At 48.9% G+C, this 20,474-nt stretch overlaps 1 protein-coding gene across 1 annotated transcript in view; it reads left to right on the forward strand.

The window, feature by feature from the left end:
- LOC115100809 (small G protein signaling modulator 1-like) overlaps positions 1–20,474 on the forward strand; it is a 324,051-nt gene that overhangs the window by 254,537 nt on the left and 49,040 nt on the right. Inside the window, 4 exon segments of the mRNA XM_029619713.1 lie at positions 2,197–2,209; positions 2,212–2,378; positions 3,696–3,767; positions 12,369–12,974. Of these exon segments, the coding sequence (XP_029475573.1) occupies positions 2,197–2,209; positions 2,212–2,378; positions 3,696–3,767; positions 12,369–12,974 (858 nt within the window).

Consider the following 20,474-nt stretch of genomic DNA (forward strand, 5'->3'; position numbering starts at 1 on the left):
GTTCAGCTGTCGGTGGATGCTCCCCTTCGGCTACGGGGGTTTCCGGGGCTTCTTCGTCAGGGCCCCGTTGTTTGGAGGATGCGGATCACTTCTGTCTCGCGGCATGGCTTTTGAGAGGCAACGTCTAAAGAAAAAGGCTATTCAGATGCGGGTGGTAGCCACGTTACTGCGGTCCAAGAAAGCAGTCTACATCCTTGGCTTATGTACGTGTCTGGGTAGTTTTTGAGGAGTGGTGTATCAGCCGAGGGCTAGATCCCATTTCCGCTTCCGTCTCTGATACTCTGGCTTTTCTTCAGGCCGGTCTAGCCAAAGGGCTTTCTTGTAGTACCCTTCGTGTACAAGTGGCGGCGATTGGTTGTCTGCGGGGTAAGGTTCGCGGTTCCTTTCTGGCCCTGCATCCCGATGTCTCTCGTTTTCTTCGGGGGGCTAAACATCTTCGTCCACCACTACATCATCCATGTTCCTCCTGGAATCTTAATTGGGTCCTTTCTTCTTTGTCTACGGCTCCGTTCGAACCCTTAAAACAGTCTACTATTAAGGATCTTACTTTAAAGACTGTTTTCCTGGTTGCGATTACCTCGGCTCGGAGAGTCTCGGAATTACAGGCTTTGTCTTGTCGGGAGCCATTCCTGCGGATTTCAGATACGGGAGTTTCCCTGCGGACGGTTCAGTCTTTTTTGCCAAAAGTGGTGTCACAGTTTCATTTGAACCAGTCTATTGAGCTTCCTGCTTTCGCAGGTGCTGAATATTCGGACCCGCAATGGAAAGAATTGCGGAAGTTGGATGTGCGGAGGGTTCTCCTCCGTTATCTAGAAGTCACTAACCCTTTCCGGGTGTCGGATCATCTCTTTGTTCTATTCTCGGGCCCAAAGAAAGGAGGCCCGGCTTCCAGGACGACAATCGCACGGTGGCTTAAAGAGGCCATCGGCTCAGCTACGTGTTACGAGGGAAGCCTATCCCGAATGGTCTCAGGGCTCATTCGACAAGAGCTCATGCTGCGTCTTGGGCGGAATCTTCTCAGGTTTCGCCTCAAGAGATTTGTAGGGCAGCTACCTGGAAGTCCTTGCATACCTTCATTAGACACTATCGGTGGATGTTCAGGCTGCGGATTCCGGGGGTTTTGGAGAGAGGGTACTCCGAGCGGGACTCTCTGCTTCCCACCCTCGGTAATTTAGCTCTGGTACATCCCAGGTGTCCTGGACTGATCCTGGTACGTACAGGGAAAGGAAAATTAGTTTCTTACCTGATAATTTTCGTTCCTGTAGTACCAAGGATCAGTCCAGGATCCCGCCCGTGCTGTTGTGAAGAATCGGAGAGTCCGCTCATCTCTTTTGTTAACTATTCCGGTTATTGCTTTGCTCCCTCGTTTTGGGGTTCTGTTCCGGTTGGGGGTCCTTGAATGGCTCCCTATTAGGTTAGTTATTAGTTTGGTTGTTCTGTTTTTTGTCTACTTTGACATTACGTATGACTGAGGGGCTGTGACTGGCACAGGAGCATATATGGCTCCGCCCACAAGTTTTAATCTGTCTCCATCTGCTGGTGCGGGGTCACAACCAGGTGTCCTGGACTGATCCTTGGTACTACAGGAACGAAAATTATCAGGTAAGAAACTAATTTTCCTTTAGTCCAATAAAAAGAATCGCCCTGATGATATATATCTCTCTTTTTTGTTTGTTAACCTTCATTGATGCTCAGTTTTACTTTTTGGAGTTTGGGATTGCCTTGGCAATTGTGTTGCCCCCAGACTGTTTTTTTTGCTTTTTTTTAATTACTTTTTTTTTGTGACTGTTTATGGGTATGCTTCAGCTTGATATTTTATTATTTTTTTTAACTTGTTAAGGTTGCATGGCATTTATATAATGCTCCCTGTGACCACTTCTAGACAGGGGCGGGTTCTGTTTATATTGTATTGCTGAATTTTTGTACTTCTTCATTTTTATTTTGCCATTGTAACTCGCTTTGAGCGAATTTTTTATGGAAAGGCGAGACATGTTTGATTTCTCTCTGTGGTTTATAGTACTGAGGTTGGCTAAATAACTGTGCCTCAAGTAATGCAAAACAGCATCGATGATTGTTGGTGGTGCTGGGTGTTTTCACTCTGATTCCTTAATTTATATCCCAAACACCCTCATGTTCACGAGTAACAGTAGCCCTGTACAGTATCAACCAGGACTTGTGTGCTTTTCAATGCCTTAGGTGGATGATCAAGTCGTGTCTGTTATGAACAAACCATGGCTGAATGGATCGGTTGCGAGGCAATTGTCCGCCAGCGGGAAAAGGAATCACACGCTGCGGCTCTGGCAAAATGCTCCTCCGGAGCGAGTTTAGACTGCCACATCCAGAGGATGATGCACAGGGACTCCACGGTCAGCAACGAGGTAAGCAAGATGTGAGAAGATCCAGACTGACTCGAGGGCAGCTGCTCAGGTTAATCCAGGACTTTGCTGGTACTGCAGTTTTTTAAACTGTAGTAGACCCTTTTTGAAAAAACTTGCTCAAAATAAAGTGTTCAAGATAAGCCATTTTGACTTGCACGAGAATTAATTTTCAGCGGCATGGTGCATTAGTAACACTCCTGTTCTGTGGTATGAAACAGTGCAGTCATGGTTTCTGTTCTTTGATATTTAACTGCTTGGTTTTTTAAATTGTTTTGAAAGCACAGAAACCATTCTTAGAGTAGGTTAGCCAAGAAACAGATTTACTCAATAGTACAATGTGCTCTGCTGTTTAATAAATCCATATAATGCTAATGCATATTAACAGAACCACTGTACCTCAAAAACAGCTAAAAGTATTTGGCAAGGTTCCTGTACATGGGCGCAATGTGCTAAATGTTTTCCCTGGGCTGGAAGCTCCTGGACACGTCCAGTCTTGGTTGCTCATCAGAGTGATGGTGGATTTCCCTCCCTGCTTTTTTTTTTTTTTTTTTACTTTTGCCACAAAGTATTCTGGAGCTTGTACACCTGCTCTGCAAAATAATGCTGCAGGGTTTCCTGTCCTGGTTAACCCCATATAGCCGGTTGGATTTTCAGGATATCCATCATGAATGTGTTAGATAAAATTGCACACATTGGAAAGCCAGTATATGTAAATTGTATCTCATGCATATTCACCATGGATCTCCTGAAAATCTGACCCAACTGGTGTGAGGTCCCCAGAACATGTTTGGAAAGCCCTGTACTATTGTATAAAGCTTTTTACTTTTGTATGAATGAAGTTTCAGGATAACTTTTGATTCTAATCCTGGTGCATGTATGACTGAATCGTTCTTCAGTCTTATCTTAGCAATAAATAAATATTTGTATTCCATATGTCTACTACTGAATGACCATCTTGGTAAAAACCTTCAGCTGAGCAATTACATTTAATAGAATAAGGTTGCAATGATCTATTTGGTTGATATTTTGAACATTAAAACCAAAACTACATTAGTATGTGACCAAGTTGAACAATGGACATAGTGATCAGTACATGTACATCAGAATCCCACTGATTATATAAGTATGTAACAAACACGAACGAACTTTTGGGGTTCCAGTGAGTACGTCTGGGAGCGCTGTAGAAACGGTCAGTGGTGGTAGTGGGAGAGGATCTCTCCTTGGGCCTCACTTTCAGCTGATTTTAACTGAACGTATGTGGTGCTGTTGTATGTGGGAGGAGTCACGAACCCATGTTTTGTCATCTTTTTCTTTCAGTCATCCCAAAGCTGTAGCTCTGGAAGACAAAACCATATCCGCCTGCAGAGTGATTCCAGTGCCAGTACGCAGGTAATGAGCATGAATTGTTAGCAGTGTGCTTACACAGTACCCTTGTCCAAAGGGCAGACGTCAGAAGGCTGCTTTAAATTGTATATTGCTAACCACATTTTTATAGCAGCACCTGCTGATACCTGGTGCAAATCACCAGAGGATGCTTTCCCCACACTCTCCTTATCCTCTGCTGGATACCATCCCCTGCGTCCTCGTTGCCTGCTGGGCCCCTCTGCCTCCATGACCCCACACCGTCTGGCATCGTGGAGCTTTGTCGCCCATCACCTGCATTCTTGCTACCCACCTGTGCCATTCTGCAGGGCTGTGGTTTCAGGGTTGCCAGGCCCTCTGCTCCCAAGCACCTGTGCTGTCCAGGACTGCAGAGCTTTGCGAAGTGCACGAATTGGCTTAGAGAGAGAGCGCTCCCTGGTGACCATCAGCAGCATTATGCTAATATGGGATCTGAAAGCCACTTTTCCCAAATATATGTTATACTAAAATGCACATTAATAAGTCCCAGCTTCCAGAAATAATGCATGGACGCACTGTTCTTTTATGGTACCAAGAATTACTGGAATTTGATTCTCTTAGCCAGCCAGTCATTTGAAGGACTCCAGTAAAGAATGTACACTTCACACAAACATGACTTTTGTACCAAAGCCAGCAATTCTCAAAGGCCCTGTATTGAAAGGAGTTGCAAAGTACTGACAGAAGAAAGTGTTAATTAAAAATAAAAAGGGGGGGAGGGGGAGTATAGTAGAATTTGGCTATGCCGTGTACCTGTCCCCTGTCCTGGCACTCCATCTCACCTGCTGATTATACAATGGGCTGAGAACCAGGGAAAACCATGGTTCAAATTCCACCTGCCACCCACTAACATGCCCTGTGACCTTGGGCAAGTCACTTTATCTCCCATTGCATTAGGCCACTTACAGGGCCATTTACTATTTCACGTTGAAGCATTCAAATGTTGCATTTGCTATGCAGATAGGAGTTTGGGCAGAGTTAATGGTAATGAGCAGCTCCTAACATTAAATGCGATAGAGAGAGAGAAATATGCCACGATAAGAGGGGGGGCCCTTTTAACTCAGAGTGGAGTTTGGGGAGTGGGTAGGTTTTGGGGGGGGGGGGGGGCAGTTTTACATACACAGTAGGAAGTAGGCACAGTAAAGTTGACATCACTGAAGAATTCCTGCTGTTTGAATCTCCCTCTCTCTCTCTCCCTCCCCCCCCCCCCCCCCTCCCCCCAATTTGGCATGTTCGATAAAAACCTTTTCCCGGTAACACACCACATGAACCGAAAAATAGCATAGGTGCGATACATTTAGCACTGCTTGTGGAAATGACCTATGTGATGCGGGGACGCAGGTAAAACCAGCCTAACCACCCCCCCTTTTCTATCGCAGGCGCTATTTCCGCTATATTTATAGCATTTTAATAAATCTAGGCCTTAGATTGTAAGCATTTTGGAGCAGGAATTTATCACACCTGAGTAGTAGTGATGCTGCAGGCATTGTTTGGAAAATCTGGTTAAAAATCCAGATATTTTTGCTGCATGAAAAAACACAGCCAATAAGTTTTGATAAAGGATGGCTTGTGTAAGCCTTTTTCTTCACCGAAACAGTTGACCTCTGTACCGTGTACGCGCCATGATGAATGATCCTGCTCGTACACGCACCTGCCCAAAGAAGCCAGTAAAGGTCTGAAGCAGGCTAAGGGCAGTGTGTTTGCTTCTAAGGCTGCAATTTAACACCTAGGTTATTAGACTAATAAATCTGCTCTTACATAATGAGGATGTCATGGTGCCTCAGGCAAGCTGAGATAAATTACTGTAATTTACAGTGGCTCCAGTCCTGCAAAGTTCTGAGTCAGATAAATGGCTGAATATATGGAGATATTCAGCTCACGGCTCCAAGAACGATTTGAACTGGCAAGGGGTCCGTTCAGCTGTGGTCTGCAGAAACGTATTCCTAGGCATAATTTTTTGTGCATCTCCAAATTTTGCAGAACAGACGCCCATATGAATATAGTTTACATGAATGAGAGTACTTTTTTTTTCCTAATTGCTTTGTACCCTAATGGCCTTGTACATTTAAAGTGTGAATTCTACATCGGCCCACTATTTACTGCACCTTAAAAGCTAACCACAATGAGGTAGCTGTGAATTAGACTCCCCAAATTAGTCCTTAGGTTGTAGAGATATGATGAGAATTCACTTCTGGAAAGCAGCTTTTGGCCGGTCTTGCTTTATGAATTTGCTTCTGGTCACCCTGTGATTCTTGTAGGACTAGAAATTGGCATTGCAGGTACCAGAATGGGCAGCCAGAGGTTTCCCTTCAGATACTGGCTAAGTTACATCTATGAAGTTGGATTCAATCACATTAAATTTTAAGCAAATAAGATCTAGACATTTCTTTGCACAGTCTGTAATAAAATAAAGATAATACTTTTAATTAATTAAAATGTTAAACGTAAGTTCCCTGTACGTACCCGGATCAGTCCAGACTGTGGGTTGAGCCTCCTTTCCAGCAGGTGGAGACAGACTAAAACTGAAAGGATATCCCATATGAGGACAGAGCCTACCCTGTAACCCTTCAGTATTTGTCTGTCTCCAGCAGGTGCAGCACGTCTCCCTTCAGTCTCCTGATCTAGGCTAGTCAGCCTTCTTTTTCTTCTTTCCTTCTGGGATCAAGCAAGTACTTATTCCTTAAGGATTTTATGGTTTTTTTCTTCCTGTTAAAATAAAATGAAAAGGTTAGTCAGGAAGTTGTAGAATTTTTCTCAGGAGACGGCTCAGTCTCCTGGCTCTTGCCGGACTCAGGGGGGCTTTGCCCCTTGTGCAGTGCATAGTCTGTGTCCGTTACCGCTTCCAGTTGTGGGGACTGAGTCTGGTGGTCCAGTTCTCATCCTCCCCCCCCCCCCCCCCCCCCCCCCGGCTGCCGAAGGGTCTTAAATTTCCACTGCTGTGCTCAGTCTATTTAAAAAAAAAAAACAAAACCAGAGGCACAGAAACAGGAGTAAGTTTTAAAGTATTTCCAGTGCTTTTATTACTTACCTAGAGCAGCAGACCAATATTCTGTGTCTTTGTTCCTACCTGGGCTTGAACTGGCAGCCAGGCAAGCAGGAGTCAGCAGGGTTCCCCGCTGCTTCACTCCGGGCCTCCCGGCTGTCACTCAAATTTCTCTCTGCAGTTTTTTTCTCCAGTGCGGCTCTCTTTGCCGCGGCAGGCAGCCTGCCTCTTCTCTGCCAGCCCCCTTTGCGTTTTTTGCGAGGGGGCCTCTTCTCTGCCTCCCTGCCGGGTGGGGAAGGTCCCTCCTCGGCAGGGCAGGCAAATTTAGCCCGAGGATAGACTCGCCAGTGCTTGGCCAGGCCGTTCCCAGGTCGGGAAAGCCCGGGAATGGTGACCATTTTGGGGTTTTTATTGGCTCCATTTTCGGAGCTCCCAGGGGCTGGGGGGCCGAATGTTTTGCAGCTACCCCCCGATTTGAGCCCGTGGCCCCCCAGGATGGGTTTTCTGACACCCCCTCGCCTCCTCCTCCCCCACCTGGGACTTCCAGAGCTTGGTTTCTATCTGTATTTGCCCTCCTTTTGCGTAGATTTTATTTAGCTAGCCTGCAGGAGGAGGAGGAAGGCCCCCCCGGCAAATAAAAAAGAAAAAAAAAATTCCCCACTCCGCGCCATTGACGGTTAGACTGGCTGCGGAGCCCCCGGGGTCCCTTGGGGCACGGGTGGGGGGGGGGACCCCCCCCCCCCCCCCCCCCGAACTCCCGGTGGATCCGGTACCCCCGGATACTGCCGCCATTCCGGATGCGGAGGATACCCTTCCACCCCTGGAGGGGGATGACCCCAGGGTCTTACAGACACCCCTCACGGCCTCTTTGCTAGGCTATGGACCCGGTCCTGACGGGAATCAGGGATCCGGCAAGCGCCTTCCCCTTTCATCCCACGCACAAGTTGTCGTGCCTGCGGGAATGGAACGCTCCCGAGCCGGGACTCCGGGCGGGCCGTGCCCTGGACAAGCTCTCCCTCCCGGAGGTATGCTTAGATTTAAAAAAAAAAAAACAAAACAGTCCCTCCGTGGACTACTTATGCGGTCACGATACAGGAGGGTTTCCCGGTTTTTAAAGCCGCCCCAGGTCCACATGCTCGAGGCTCATGTGAAGCACATGTTTAATGTCCTGGCGCTGGGGGTGCATGCGACTATTTGCAGCAGTCTCATGCTGCGGGCAAGTCTCAGGTGGGTTCAACAAATACTCTGCACCCGGGACCTCCCGTGGGCAGAGGCTGCGCATACGACCTTCTCTGCTTCCATGCAAAGGTGATGGCCTCAGCGATGTCCGCCACACAGCTCCTCTGGCTGCGCCATTGGTCGGCCGATCCGTCCTCCACAGCCCGGTTGAGCACGTTACTGTTCAAAGGTAAGCTGCTCTTTGGCAAGGACCTTGAGAAACTATGGATTCCTTAGGGGAAAGTAAGGTCCATAAGCTTACCGAGGACCGTCCGAAGCCATCCCGTTCTTTTACACCCTCTCGTCCACGTTTTTGGGGCCGGAGATGGTTTACCCTACGCGGGCAGGGTGACTCCTCAGGGGGGTTTTTCCTTCTTAATCACAGTCTTGGTCGCAGCCTTCTCGTGGGCGCCGTCCCTTTCGCGAGGGCCAGCCCACGTGCTCCATCCTTACGCCTGCCCACACAATGGAGTTCACTGGGCTCATTCCTCGGTCCCCTTCCTAGGCGGTCGGACCAGTGGGTCCTCGATGTTCTCAGAGATGGGTGCGCCTTCGCTTTGCTCGAGTTTTTCGGGATCTTTTTCTATTTTCCCCGTGCGGTCGGTCCCAGCGGCAAGCGGTGTGGCAAACCCCCGCCAGGCTCTTGTGTCTGGGTGCGGTGGTCCTGGCTCCAGACAGTGAACTTGCCGCAGGCCAGTATTTTATTTACTTCATCGTTCCCTAGCAGGACGGGTCTTCGTCTGATCTTAGGCTTCAGATGAGTCAACCGGGTTTTCAAGATCCCGCTTTTCCGCATGAATACTCTGTGAACAGGCCTCGTGCCGTTTCGCCCCGGAGAGTTCCTCGCCTCATTCGATTTCACAGGGGCGTATTTCCATATTCCGATTCATCGCGGCTGCCGTAGTCTCTTCGCGTTCACATCCTCCACCGGGTCTTCCAGTTCAGGGAGCTTACCTTTGGTGAAGGCACGAGGTGCCGTTGCGAGACCAAAGTCATGGTGGTGGCGGCAGCAGCTCTCCGCCGGAAAGGGATCCTTGTTCACCCCTACCTGGACATCTGGCTTGTCTGGGCCAAGGCAGAGGCTCTTTGCCGGCAGGCGGTGGATCACATGTTAGCTCTTCTCGCGTCTCTCGGGTGCATACTGAATTTCTCCAAGAGCTACCTTTAGCCCTCCCAGGATTTAGGGTTCCTGGGAGCCCACTTCAACACCCGGGTGGGCACGGTCATCTTGCCTCATGCGCGGGCTCTCAAGTTGATCAGCCGGTTTCAGAGTTGGATCTTGCTGCCTTCTCCGGCTTGGGACTACTTGCAGGTCTCAGGCTCCTTGGCTTCTACCATCGACCTAGTCCCTTGGGCCTTCGCTCATATACGACCGTTCCAGAAAGCTTTGCTGTCCCGTTGGCAGCCAGTGGTGGAACAGTTTCACACAGTTCTCCCGTCTTCGGGCTCTACCGTCGCTGACTTGCAGTGGTGGCTTTCCCTTCCTCATTTGCTTCAGGGAATGCCTCTTCAAGTCCCTCAGTGGAAGATAGTAATCACGGACGCCAGTCTCTCGGGCTGGGGTGAGGTCTGCCTCTCACAGTACGCCCAGGGGATCTGACCGGCTGCTCAGTCTCGCTGTCACATCATTCGGTTGGAGGCTCGGGTGGTGTTCCTAGCTCTTCTGAAGTTTCTCCCCCTCATCCGCTGCAAGGCGATACGGGTCTCGTCCGACAACTCCTCCACCATGGCTTACATCAATCGCCAAGGAGGCACCCGCAGTCCGCTGATGGCCCTGGAAACCAGCCGTCTCTTCGCCTGGGCCGAGTGACATCTACAGTGCCTGGTGGCCTCCCACATCGTGGGCAAGGGGAATGTTCATGCCGATTTTTTTAATCGTCAGTCGCTCGATCCCGGGGAGTGGGAACTCTCTGACACAGCCATGAATCTCAACGTCGACAGGTGGTCCCCCCCCCCCACCTGGGACTCATGGCGACCCTTCGCAATGCCAAGGCAAATTGGTTGTTCTGCCGCTGGAGGAAACACGGCTCGGAGGGCGTAGATGCTCTGGCTCTCCCTTGGCTGGTGGACGTCCTTCTGTATGTATTCCCCCCCCCCCCCCCCGTGGCCCCTGGTCGAGAAAATTCTCAGAAGAATTGAACTCCACCGGGGTCCCGTGGTTCTGGTAGCACCAGAGTGGCCGCGCAGGCCATGGGTCACAGATTTTCTCAACCTAGCGCCGGACAGATGCCAACTTCCTCGGCTCCTTCGTCAAGGAGCTGTATTTTTCGACCAGGCCGATCGCTCCTGTCTAGCGGCCTGGTCTTTGACAGGCGGCGCCTAAGGCTCAAGGGCTATTAGGAGGAGGTCATCTCCATCTTGCTGCGGGCCCGGAAGCAGTCGTCTTCCCTGGTGTACGCGCGTATCTGGAACGTGTTTGAATCTGTTTGTGCGGAGTCGGGTATCTCAGCGCTCTCCGTCCCGATCTCATTGGTCCTCTCTTCTCCACGAAGGTCTTCTCCCATCTCGGCTCCCTCCTGGGTCGGGTGGAATGTCATCACTGAGCGGGCCACCCGGATGTGATTGGTGCTTGAAGGGCGTCAAGCATCTCCGTCCACCTTCTCGGCCGCTTGCCCGTTGTGGAGTTTTAATCTGGTCTTTCGGGCCCTCTGGGTGGCTCTGTTTGAACCTCTCCGTCGTGCTACCTTGAAGGCTTTTATGCTTAAGACTGTCTTCTGGTCTCTATTTCTTCTGTGCGTCGGATCTGAGGTCCACGCGCTGTCCTGTCAGGAACCTTTTTTGCAATTTTTCGATTCCAGAATACTCCTCGTAATGGGCCCCTTCCTTCTTAGTGGAGGTTCTTCTAACCTCCATGTCAGCCTGTCGGCAGAACTCCCTGCGTTTTCCCCTGCGACTGGGGACAATCTTCGTAAATTTGATACCTTACGAGTTCTACTTCGCTATCTCCAGGTTACCCATGGCTTTCGGGTCTCTGTCCATCTTTTGTCCTCTGGAGTGGGCCCAATCGGGGTAAGCCGGCTTCTAAGACCACTATAGCGCGGTGGTTGAAGGAAGCGATCTCCTCATCCTCTCTTGTCGAGGTCGAGCGGTTCCCGAGGGCCTAACAGCTCATTCACTGCGTTCTCAAGCTATTTCCTGGGCGGACAGTCAGTCTGTCTCTCCGCAGGAGATTCGCAGTGCCGCCACTTGGACGTCCTTGCATACTTTTGCTCAACACTACCGCCTGGATGTGCAAGCTCCACTGCTTGGTTCTTTTGGGCTACAAGTGCTTCAAGCGGGACTGTCTCAGTCCCACCCGGTTTAGGGAAGTTTTGGTACATCCCACAGTCTGGTCTGATCCGGGTACGTACAGGGAAAGGAAAATTAGTTCTTACCTGTTAATTTTCGTTCCTGTAGTACCACGGATCAGTCCAGACGCCCTTCCCTGTTTGTCTTTCTTCTGTCCTCTCGAAGCTTGTTTCTCTTGCAGATTCGTACGTTTCCACACATCTTTTTTGTGCATGAATACTGAGCAAATACACCGGAAGCCTTGGTTGCTCAAGCACCAAGTATATGCAAGAGCGGTTAGTCATACCATATCTATTACATTATTCTATATCTGCTCTATTGAGCTTTCTGGTTACTTGCTTGATCCTATTCTGGTTTTGTTGTTTTCTGCTTTGACAATGGTTATACTGAAGGGTTACAGGATAGGCTCTGCCCTCATATAGGATATCCTTTCAGTTTTAGTCTGTCTCCACCTGCTGGAAAGGAGGCTCAACCCACAGTCTGGACTGATCCGTGGTACTACAGGAACGAAAATTAGTTCCTATTGCAGTTTTCTCATTCTTTTTTAGGGTTTCTAGCTCAATTGAAGTCAATCTCTTCTAGTATTATGACCCCATAAACCTTCCTTTCCCATTACCATGTTAATCTTCATTTTATACTTTCTCCCAGGCAGCCCAGCCACCGCAGTGAATTGTCTTCAATCAGGGGCCATGGAGCACCGAGGAATCTGATACATGTGTTCCTTGGATGTGGCCAGTAGGTGCCACTGTTGAGTGATGACTGGCATGCTCGCCCTCCCAAGAGCTGTGAATGCTGCCTTCACAGCATCCCCAGCTCTTTTGGACCCAAGCAGCAGATATCGTGCTAAGGAATCAAGCCCTAATTTCTCACATGCTGTTGCACAATACTGCCACTAAATCCTTGCGTTGGCCTGATGAGATGAGAGTGGGGGTGGTTGGTTATGTACAACAAAAGGTGTTACCCTAGCAAGGAGTATGGACTTGGGATTTTTCTGTTTTTAATTCAAAAACTTTGTTTTTTACACAACCACGTATTATAGTTAAACATTACCTTTACATAATCTCTGCCATCTCTTGTTTTAACCTCCCGTTGATTTCTTGAAGGTTTTTGAATCTGTCGAGGAGGTGGAGCAGACTGACGCAGAAGCTAGAAATGAAGATGGAAAGCTGCCCAAAATTCCGAACGGGACGGTCCCTAATGGCACGTGTTCTCCCGACTCCGGCCACCCGTCGTCACGCAACTTCTCCATCACATCGGGATACTCTGAGCACAGTTTCAGCACGGAAGACAGTGCTGCTGGGGAAATGAGTAGAAATGTCTTGTACCTACAGATGAAACAAGGTCAAGGAGGGGCCAAGAATAGGCACAGCGTGGACCAGGCTCTTTTGGACAGTAAAGGCACAGAGGATGACCTTCAAGCTGACGACAATTTGGACACTGAATTCACAATCAATGAAAGCTTAGAGGACTTTCTTTCAATCCATGAGAGCACTGAGGAGTTCATACCTGACAAGGATGCGGGTGTGCTCTCTGTGGTTGAAACATGGCCTGATGATAAAGCTGAGAAGGAGAGCCTGCTGGGAAGCGAGGATAATTTATCTGAAGAACCAGAAATGGAAAGTTTGTACCCGCAGCTCGATGCCTTAACGGTCATCGATGCAACTGTCACTGAAGTTTCCCCCATCTCCTCTACAGGAGTTACCTATTCCGTGAGTGTTTCTACTGAGCTTTTTCTATCACATTGAAATTGAAGGCTCCCTTGTAAAATTACTTCTGAAGCTTTAGTTCTCAGGGGTTGGGAGGGGGGCAAAAAAGCGGAGAAAGGTCAGGAGGGTGGAGTCAGGTCACAACTTTGGTGAGCCAAGAAAACCTCACAGGAGAGTTTATCCAAAATGATTTTGGTTTTGACCATTGCAGATAAATGACGCTGTACTGTAATGGGTGTTAGCATTAATGCCAGCATTAAATGTGCGTTAATGCGGGTGTTAGCTAATGTCTGTGTGTAACCCAGGCATTCTGTCCTCTAGCTTGCTCGTGGCTGGAGTCTGTTCTTTATACAAAAATGTATACTTGCATTAAGGGAATCAGGGGTGTCTCGTTTGTTTTTGCTATGCTGTGATCACCAAGTTCGGTACAATTCAATAACAGCAACATGCTGTCTGAATGAGCTTCAGAGATCCTCTTTTTTTTTTTATTGCTGCAACAAAACATTTAAGAGCATTACAATGAGACATGAATCAGTTGGGTGATGTTCAACATGGACAATTCTGCTGAACCAATCATCATGAGTTCATACAGTTAGGCCTCTCTCCCTCAGCATGCTATCTTCCCAGGCAGTAATTCTTACAGTCTCATTTACCATATCAGCCATGATAAGTTCCATGATACTTACTCCTGATTTCTTTCAGGACAGGCCATCCCAACAGAGAAAAAAATCTGCAAATAGTATAATCCTCCTTATGAGCTGGCAGAGCTCAACTAAGGGGCAGGTGCAGGTAGCATAATCAGCAACATTTTAATGACCTTAAACAGAAGAACTTCTTTCATTAACCGTTGTGCCCAGGCAAAACTTATCCAGCCAGATCCCAGTTTCTGTTCAGAATATAAGATCTGCCATACTGGGTCAGACCAAGGGTCCATCAAGCCCAGCATCCTGTTTCCAACATTGGGCAATCCAGGCCATAAGAACCTGGCAATTACCCAAACATTAGATAGATCACAAGCTACCATTGCCTATTAATTACTGACATAGCAGTTTATGGATTTATCCTCTAGGAAATTATTCAAACCTTTTTTAAACCTGTACATAATTTTGTGTACACAGGGACAGGGCAAATCAGAACACTTCGATTCAGAAACAGATTTTAAAATATAATTTATTCAGCTGTTTATAAGAAATTCCAAGACAAGTGTTCTGGGAGATACAATATAACTGCCCTCTATCTGTAATAACTTGCATCTCAGTGAATCTCTGCCATGCCCTGACTTATATAATCAAAATACAACCTTCCCGAAGCTTCCAGAATGAATGACGTGACTGCTCAAAGACTTCTTCTACAAAGATACCTTAGGCTGTTGTCATGACAATCTATCATGTATAGGAAATGCTTGTGATGACACCCCCCATTCAATTGTAAAAATCATTCCATACTAGTCTTTCCTGAACCCTCCTCCCATCATACAAGTTCCTGTATCACTTTGGCTTTGATGCAATGTATTCTTCTTTTCTTCTTTTGTTCTTCTTTGTTTGTGTAAACAAATCGCAGTCTGGGTTTTGAATAGAAGCTAAACTTGAATTCTGTAGGTTGGCACCAGGATTTACTTGAAATTGTCACCTCACAGGATTTTCGTAATTGGTTTCTGTTCGTTGAAACCATGCATCTGCAAGACAAAAGCTTGCATCCAGGACTCAGTTTCTCTGCATTGTGAAGTAAATGCTGCCATTAAATAGGCCTTTTTCCTGTTGTTGCCAGCAAATCTGTCTCAGAGATTTTCTGCAAGTCATGCTTCAGAAAAGCACTCAAAGTTCATTCACCTTACAGCAGAGGTGTCTGGGTATTCTTGGTTGTCTGCTCGGCCTATTCTTCAAACCCAGTTACACTAACTGCTAAAACCACATCCTCTGGCAGTGAATTCCAGAGCTTAACTATGCGCTGAGTGAAAAATAATTTTCTTTGATTTGTTTTAAATGAGTTACTTGCTAACTTCATGGAGTGCCCCCTGGTTCTTCTATTATCTGAGAGAGTAAATAACTAAAGGAAAATTAGGTCTTACCTTCGATAATTTTCGTTCCTGTAGTACCAAGGATCAGTCTAGACTGCAGGGTTATGCCTCCCTTCCAGCAGATGGAGTCAGAGAGAAACTGAAAAGCACCTCCCACATAACCCGGGGTGCCACCTGCAATCCCTCAGTATCATTGATATCAAAGCAGAATGAATGAATGGCCCTTACTTCCATTTCCATGTATTAAACTATGCGCAAAAACACGCTGTAACATAACAATGACTAGATCAAGTTAAAACTGAAGTTGAGAACCAGGTAGAATGTGTAAGAACGTATAAGAAGAACAATAGTACTTTAGAAAGCTCTGCAAAAAGACACTGACTGGCATCAAAATCTGTCAAGAGAATAGAAAAAACAGTTGATTGGACTTTCCTGTATACGGGTGGGCGTCTGGACTGATCCTTGGTACTACAGGAACGAAAATTATCGAAGGTAAGACCTAATTTTCCTTTCCCTGTACGTACCAGGATCAGTCCAGACTGCTGGGATGTACCCAAGCTGCCCTAAACGGGGTGGGACCTGGAGAGTCCCACCCCGAAGCACACTACTACCAAATGAATCTACCTTTGGATCCCGTACGTCCAACCGGTAGTGTTTAGCAAACGTGTGCAAGGATTTCCACGTGGCCGCCCGACAAATCTCTTGCGGTGAGACACACTGGCTTTCCGCTCATGAAGCCACCTGAGATCTAAGAGAATGCGCCTTAAGACCATCTGGCACAGGGCGACCGTTACAAATGTATGCGGAAGCAATAGCGTCCTTCAACCATCGGGCGATAGTAGTTTTAGAAGCCTTAGCCCCTCTCTTAGGACCGCTCCACAAAACGAAGAGGTGGTCGGACAAACGAAACGGATTAGTGACCTCCAGGTATCGCAAGAGGACCCTACGGACATCCAACCTCCTCAGATCCCTATCCTCCACCGAGAAGGAAGGCAACTCGACAGATTGGTTGACATGAAAGGCCAACACTACCTTGGGCAGAAAGGAGGGAACTGTGCGAAGCGAAATACCGGAATCAGAAATACGCAAAAAAGGCTCACGACAGGACAAGGCTTGTAACTCGGAAACCTGCCTAGCTGAGCAGATAGCTATGAGAGAAACAGCTTTGAGCGTCAAGTCCTTAATCGTCGCTCGCTTCAAAGGCTCAAAAGGGGGCCCGCAAAGACAATGGAGCACTAAATTCAAACTCCAGGACTGGCAGACTGCACGTACCGGCGGTTTCAAGTGTTTGGCCCCTTTCAAAAATCTGACCACATCCGGGTGCGCTGCGATGGAAATACCATTAACCTTACCACGAAAGTTGCCCAAGGCCGAAACCTGAACCCTGAGCGAACTATAAGACAGGCCCTTCCATAGACTGTCCTGCAAGAAGGACAAAATGTGAACAATAGAAGCCCTGCGCGGTGACAAGCTTGCCTCGCCACACCACGAATCAAAAGCTTTCCATACCCGAACGTAGGTAAGAGAAGTTAGAAGTCTTGCGGGCACGCAGAAGAGTAGAAATAACTGCCTCCGAGTACCCCTTTTTTCTTAACCGCCGCCTTTCATAAGCCAGGCCGCTAGACAGAATCAATCGGCCTGTTCTAAAAATACTGGACCCTGTCAAAGCAGGTGGTGCAGATGGCTGAAGCGTAGCGGGCTGTCCACCGCCAGGTTGACCAGATCGGCAAACCACTGTCTTCGAGGCCACTAGAGAGCCACTAGAATCACCGGTCCCGGGTGAGACTCTATGCGTCGCAGTATCTTTCCGACGAGTGGCCATGGAGGAAACACATAAAGCAGGATGTGTGGTGGCCAAGATAGAACTAGAGCGTCCACCCCTTAGGATCCGTGTTCTCTCCAGCGACTGAAGAAACGAGCGGCCTTTGCATTCAGACGAGTCACCATCAGGTCCAGGCGGGGAACTCCCCAACGTCCCACGATCAATCTCATCACTTCCTCCGACAGCTCCCATTCCCCGGGATCCAATTGCTGTCGACTGAGGAAGTCCGCTTAAACGTTGTTGACCCCCGCTATGTGAGACACTGCAATCCTGTCTAGGTGGCGTTCCGCCCAGAGCATCAGCTTGTCAGCCTTGTCGGACACGAGTTAACTTTGGGTGCCTCCTTGTCTGTTTATGTAGGCCACCGTTGTCGCATTGTCGGACAGAATCCACACAGCTGTGCTGCGTAACATCGGTAAGAAGTTCTGCAGCGCCAGGCGAACTGCCCTGGTCTCCAATCTGTTGATAGACCACCTGGCTTGCAACGGCGTCCAAAGACCTTGAGCCGACCTTGACCGGCACACCACCCCCCAGCCGGAGAGGCTGGCATCGGTCGTAACAACTACCCACTGGGGACTCTCGAGATTCACTCCCTGTAGCAAGTGAACCGGATTGAGCCACCATTCCAAACTGGATCTGGCAGGCTCGAGCAGCGGCAAAGGAATCTGGTACTCTTCTGACTTGGGATCCCAAAGGGATAGCAGTGCTCTCTGTAAGGGCTTCAGATGTGCGAAGGCCCAAGGCACTAGTTCCAGGGTGGATGCCATATATCCAAGAACCTGCAAATAATCCCATACCACAGGGGAGGGAAGCGACAGTAGCCGCCGCACTTGAGACATCAACTGGTCCATGCAGGAGACTGGTAGCGAAACTTTGCCTAACAAGGTATCAAACCGAGCCCCCAAAAACTCTATTACCTGGGAGGGGATCAATTGACTCTTGGCATAATTGACCACCCAACCCAAGGCATGAAGACGAGACACAACCGTACGCACTGCCACCTTGCAGAGTTCTTCCGACTTCACCCGGATGAGCCAGTCGTCCAAGTAGGTATGAACTAGTATCCCCTTGCGTCTCAAGCTCGCCGGGAGCGGTCGCCAATCCGAACGGCAGAGCACAAAACTCGTAATATTGGCCCATTATCATGAACCTCAGAAACCGCTGGTGGTGCTTGTGGATTCCGATGTGAAGATAAGCTTCCGTCAGATCCAAAGAAGCCAAAAGCTCTCCTTTGTGGACCGCTGCAATGACAGATCTTAACGTTTCCATACGAAAACGAGGCACCTGCAAGGCCTTGTTGACTTGCTTGAGATCCAAAATTGGCCAGAAGGAACCGTCTTTCTTGGGCACCACAAAATATATGGAGTAACGACCAGTCTGATGTTCTGACAGAGGGACCGGCATGACTGCTCCCAGCGCCCTCAAACGTGATAGTCTGCAGAACCACCTGCTGCTTGTGTGGTGGCCCGCAAGGGGTCACCAGAAAAAGATCCCGGAGGGGATAAGCAAAATCCAAAATGTAACCGTGACTTATAATGTCTAGCACCCACTGGTTCGAGGTAATTTTGATCCATTCCTCTAAAAACAGGGACAGCCGACCCCCGATTTTGGGAAGGGAGGAATGGGCCAGCGTCTCTTCATTGAGCTGGTTGCCGCTGGGAGCGAATGCATAGGTTCTGGCACGCTGAGGACGTCTGCCTCGAAAGGAATAAGACCAGGTCTGTGCTCTAGAAGTCAGTTGTCTAGCAGTATAGCTCGAAGACCCCGAACAGGCCTAAAACGGCGCTGTCCCCGAAAATGGACCCGGTAGTGTGACGGGGTCACTATGCTAGTCTGAGTAGGTAGAATAAAGCCAGGAACAAAAACTCCCTGGAACCAAAGTTCTAGAAGGAGGGGGAAGAAAACCCAGGTGACACAGAGTTGAGGATATACACTGGTGGCTTCCCCTGTAACCATAGAGACAAACACACAGGTGTGGGAGGTTAAGGGTGACTTCCCCGGAGTCAATCAGCTGGCAGAAGAGGAGGAGTTTGCAGAGTATAAAAGGGACTCCTAACCTAGCAGAGTCAGTCTCCTGTTGGGGACTGAAGGAGAAGGACCATGCTACCCACTGCTCTGCAAGACTGGAACTTTGGTGCTCCTGCTTAGAAGGAAGATGGATGACTGGTGTGACTTCCAGGAAGGTGAGCTGGGAGGTACAGGCTGTTTGACTGTCCGGATGTGCCTACTTAAGGATATTGTTTGAGAGACTGCCAGTGGGTGGTTGTACCTTTGGGGAAGAGTTGATATCCCAGAGGTACGGAGGGAGGTGGCAGTTAGGCCCATGGGGCCAGACTTTGGACTTTGTGAGATGAACTTCTGAAGCCATCCTTTGGAAATTGAGTTGCTGGCTCAGTGGGGAGGGCTTCTGCCTTCCATCCAGGCTGGGAGGGTTCAAACCCCGCCTGAGGATTTGTAAAGATAAATAACCTTGAACTTCTATTTGAGTTTTCGAGTGGTCAGGAAAGCTCGTTCAGGGATTGGACCCTGGAACTGATGCAATTGACGGTGTACAGACCGGTGAAAGCGTGACAGGACAGCCCTGCGAGCGGGCTGTCCTGGGCTTTTCCTCCGGTAACTTATAAACCTTGTTGTCACCCAAGGCCTTAATGAGCTGCTCCAGTTCATCCCCAAACAACAACTTACCCCGAAAAGGGAAGGATCCCAGTTGAGACTTCGACAAGGCGTCCGCAGACCAGTTCCGGAGCCACAACAGATGCCGTGTGGACACCGCTGAGGACATAGTGCGTGCTGAAGTACGTAAAAGGTCATATAGTGCATCCGCCGTATAAGCGACTGCTGATTCCATACAGGCCGCCTGTTCTGCCTCCCCAGGAGGAAGGTCCTGGGCTGTCAACATCTGTTGCACCCAACGCAGCAAGGCCCGCTGCATCATGCTACTGCATACCGCCGCCCGAACTCCTAAGGCAAACACTTCAAAAATGCGCTTGAGTAACACCTCCAGTTTCCTATCCTGGAGGTCCTTAAGAGCAGTGCCACCAGTCACCGGAATAGTAGCATGCTTGGCTATGGCTGTGACCGCCGAGTCCACCTTAGGGATTTTAAGAAGATCAATCGACTCGAGAGGAAGAGGATATAACTTTTCCATGGCTCTAGTGACCCTCAATGAGGCCTCCGGGGACTCCCATTCCTGGAACACAATCTGGGAAAGTTTCGGGTGAAAAGGAAAAGTCTGCGGCAGAGCACGTAGACCCGCTAAAGCAGAGTCTCCCGTCGATTAACTCTGAAGGCTCCTGGGAGAGGGGAAGCTCAAGCTCCTGGAGCACGTGCAAAATTAAAGGGTCCAGCTCCTCTCGTCTGAACAGGCGGAGGACTTGGGGGGTCATACCCTTCCACATGTGTGGGAACATCCCCCTTGTCACCCATATCTGGAGCCGAAGGGTCCTGTGAGCCTGGATCCACCAGGTCAATCGGGTCCGACAAGCCATCCCCCGGGGAAGAAGGAGGGAACTGTGAAGGCACCTTTCCCTGACCCCTAGAAAGCTTAGGGATCTTAATGGGGCTGGGAGACTGGGTATCCCACTCAGTCTCCGCCTCCAGAAATGCCTTGTGCATTAAAAGTATAAACTTTGATGAAAAAGATTTCTGCCCCTTTAAGGGCCTC

The sequence above is a fragment of the Rhinatrema bivittatum genome, chromosome 11 (assembly GCF_901001135.1).
Source record: "Rhinatrema bivittatum chromosome 11, aRhiBiv1.1, whole genome shotgun sequence".
NCBI classification, from domain to species: Eukaryota; Metazoa; Chordata; class Amphibia; order Gymnophiona; family Rhinatrematidae; genus Rhinatrema; species Rhinatrema bivittatum.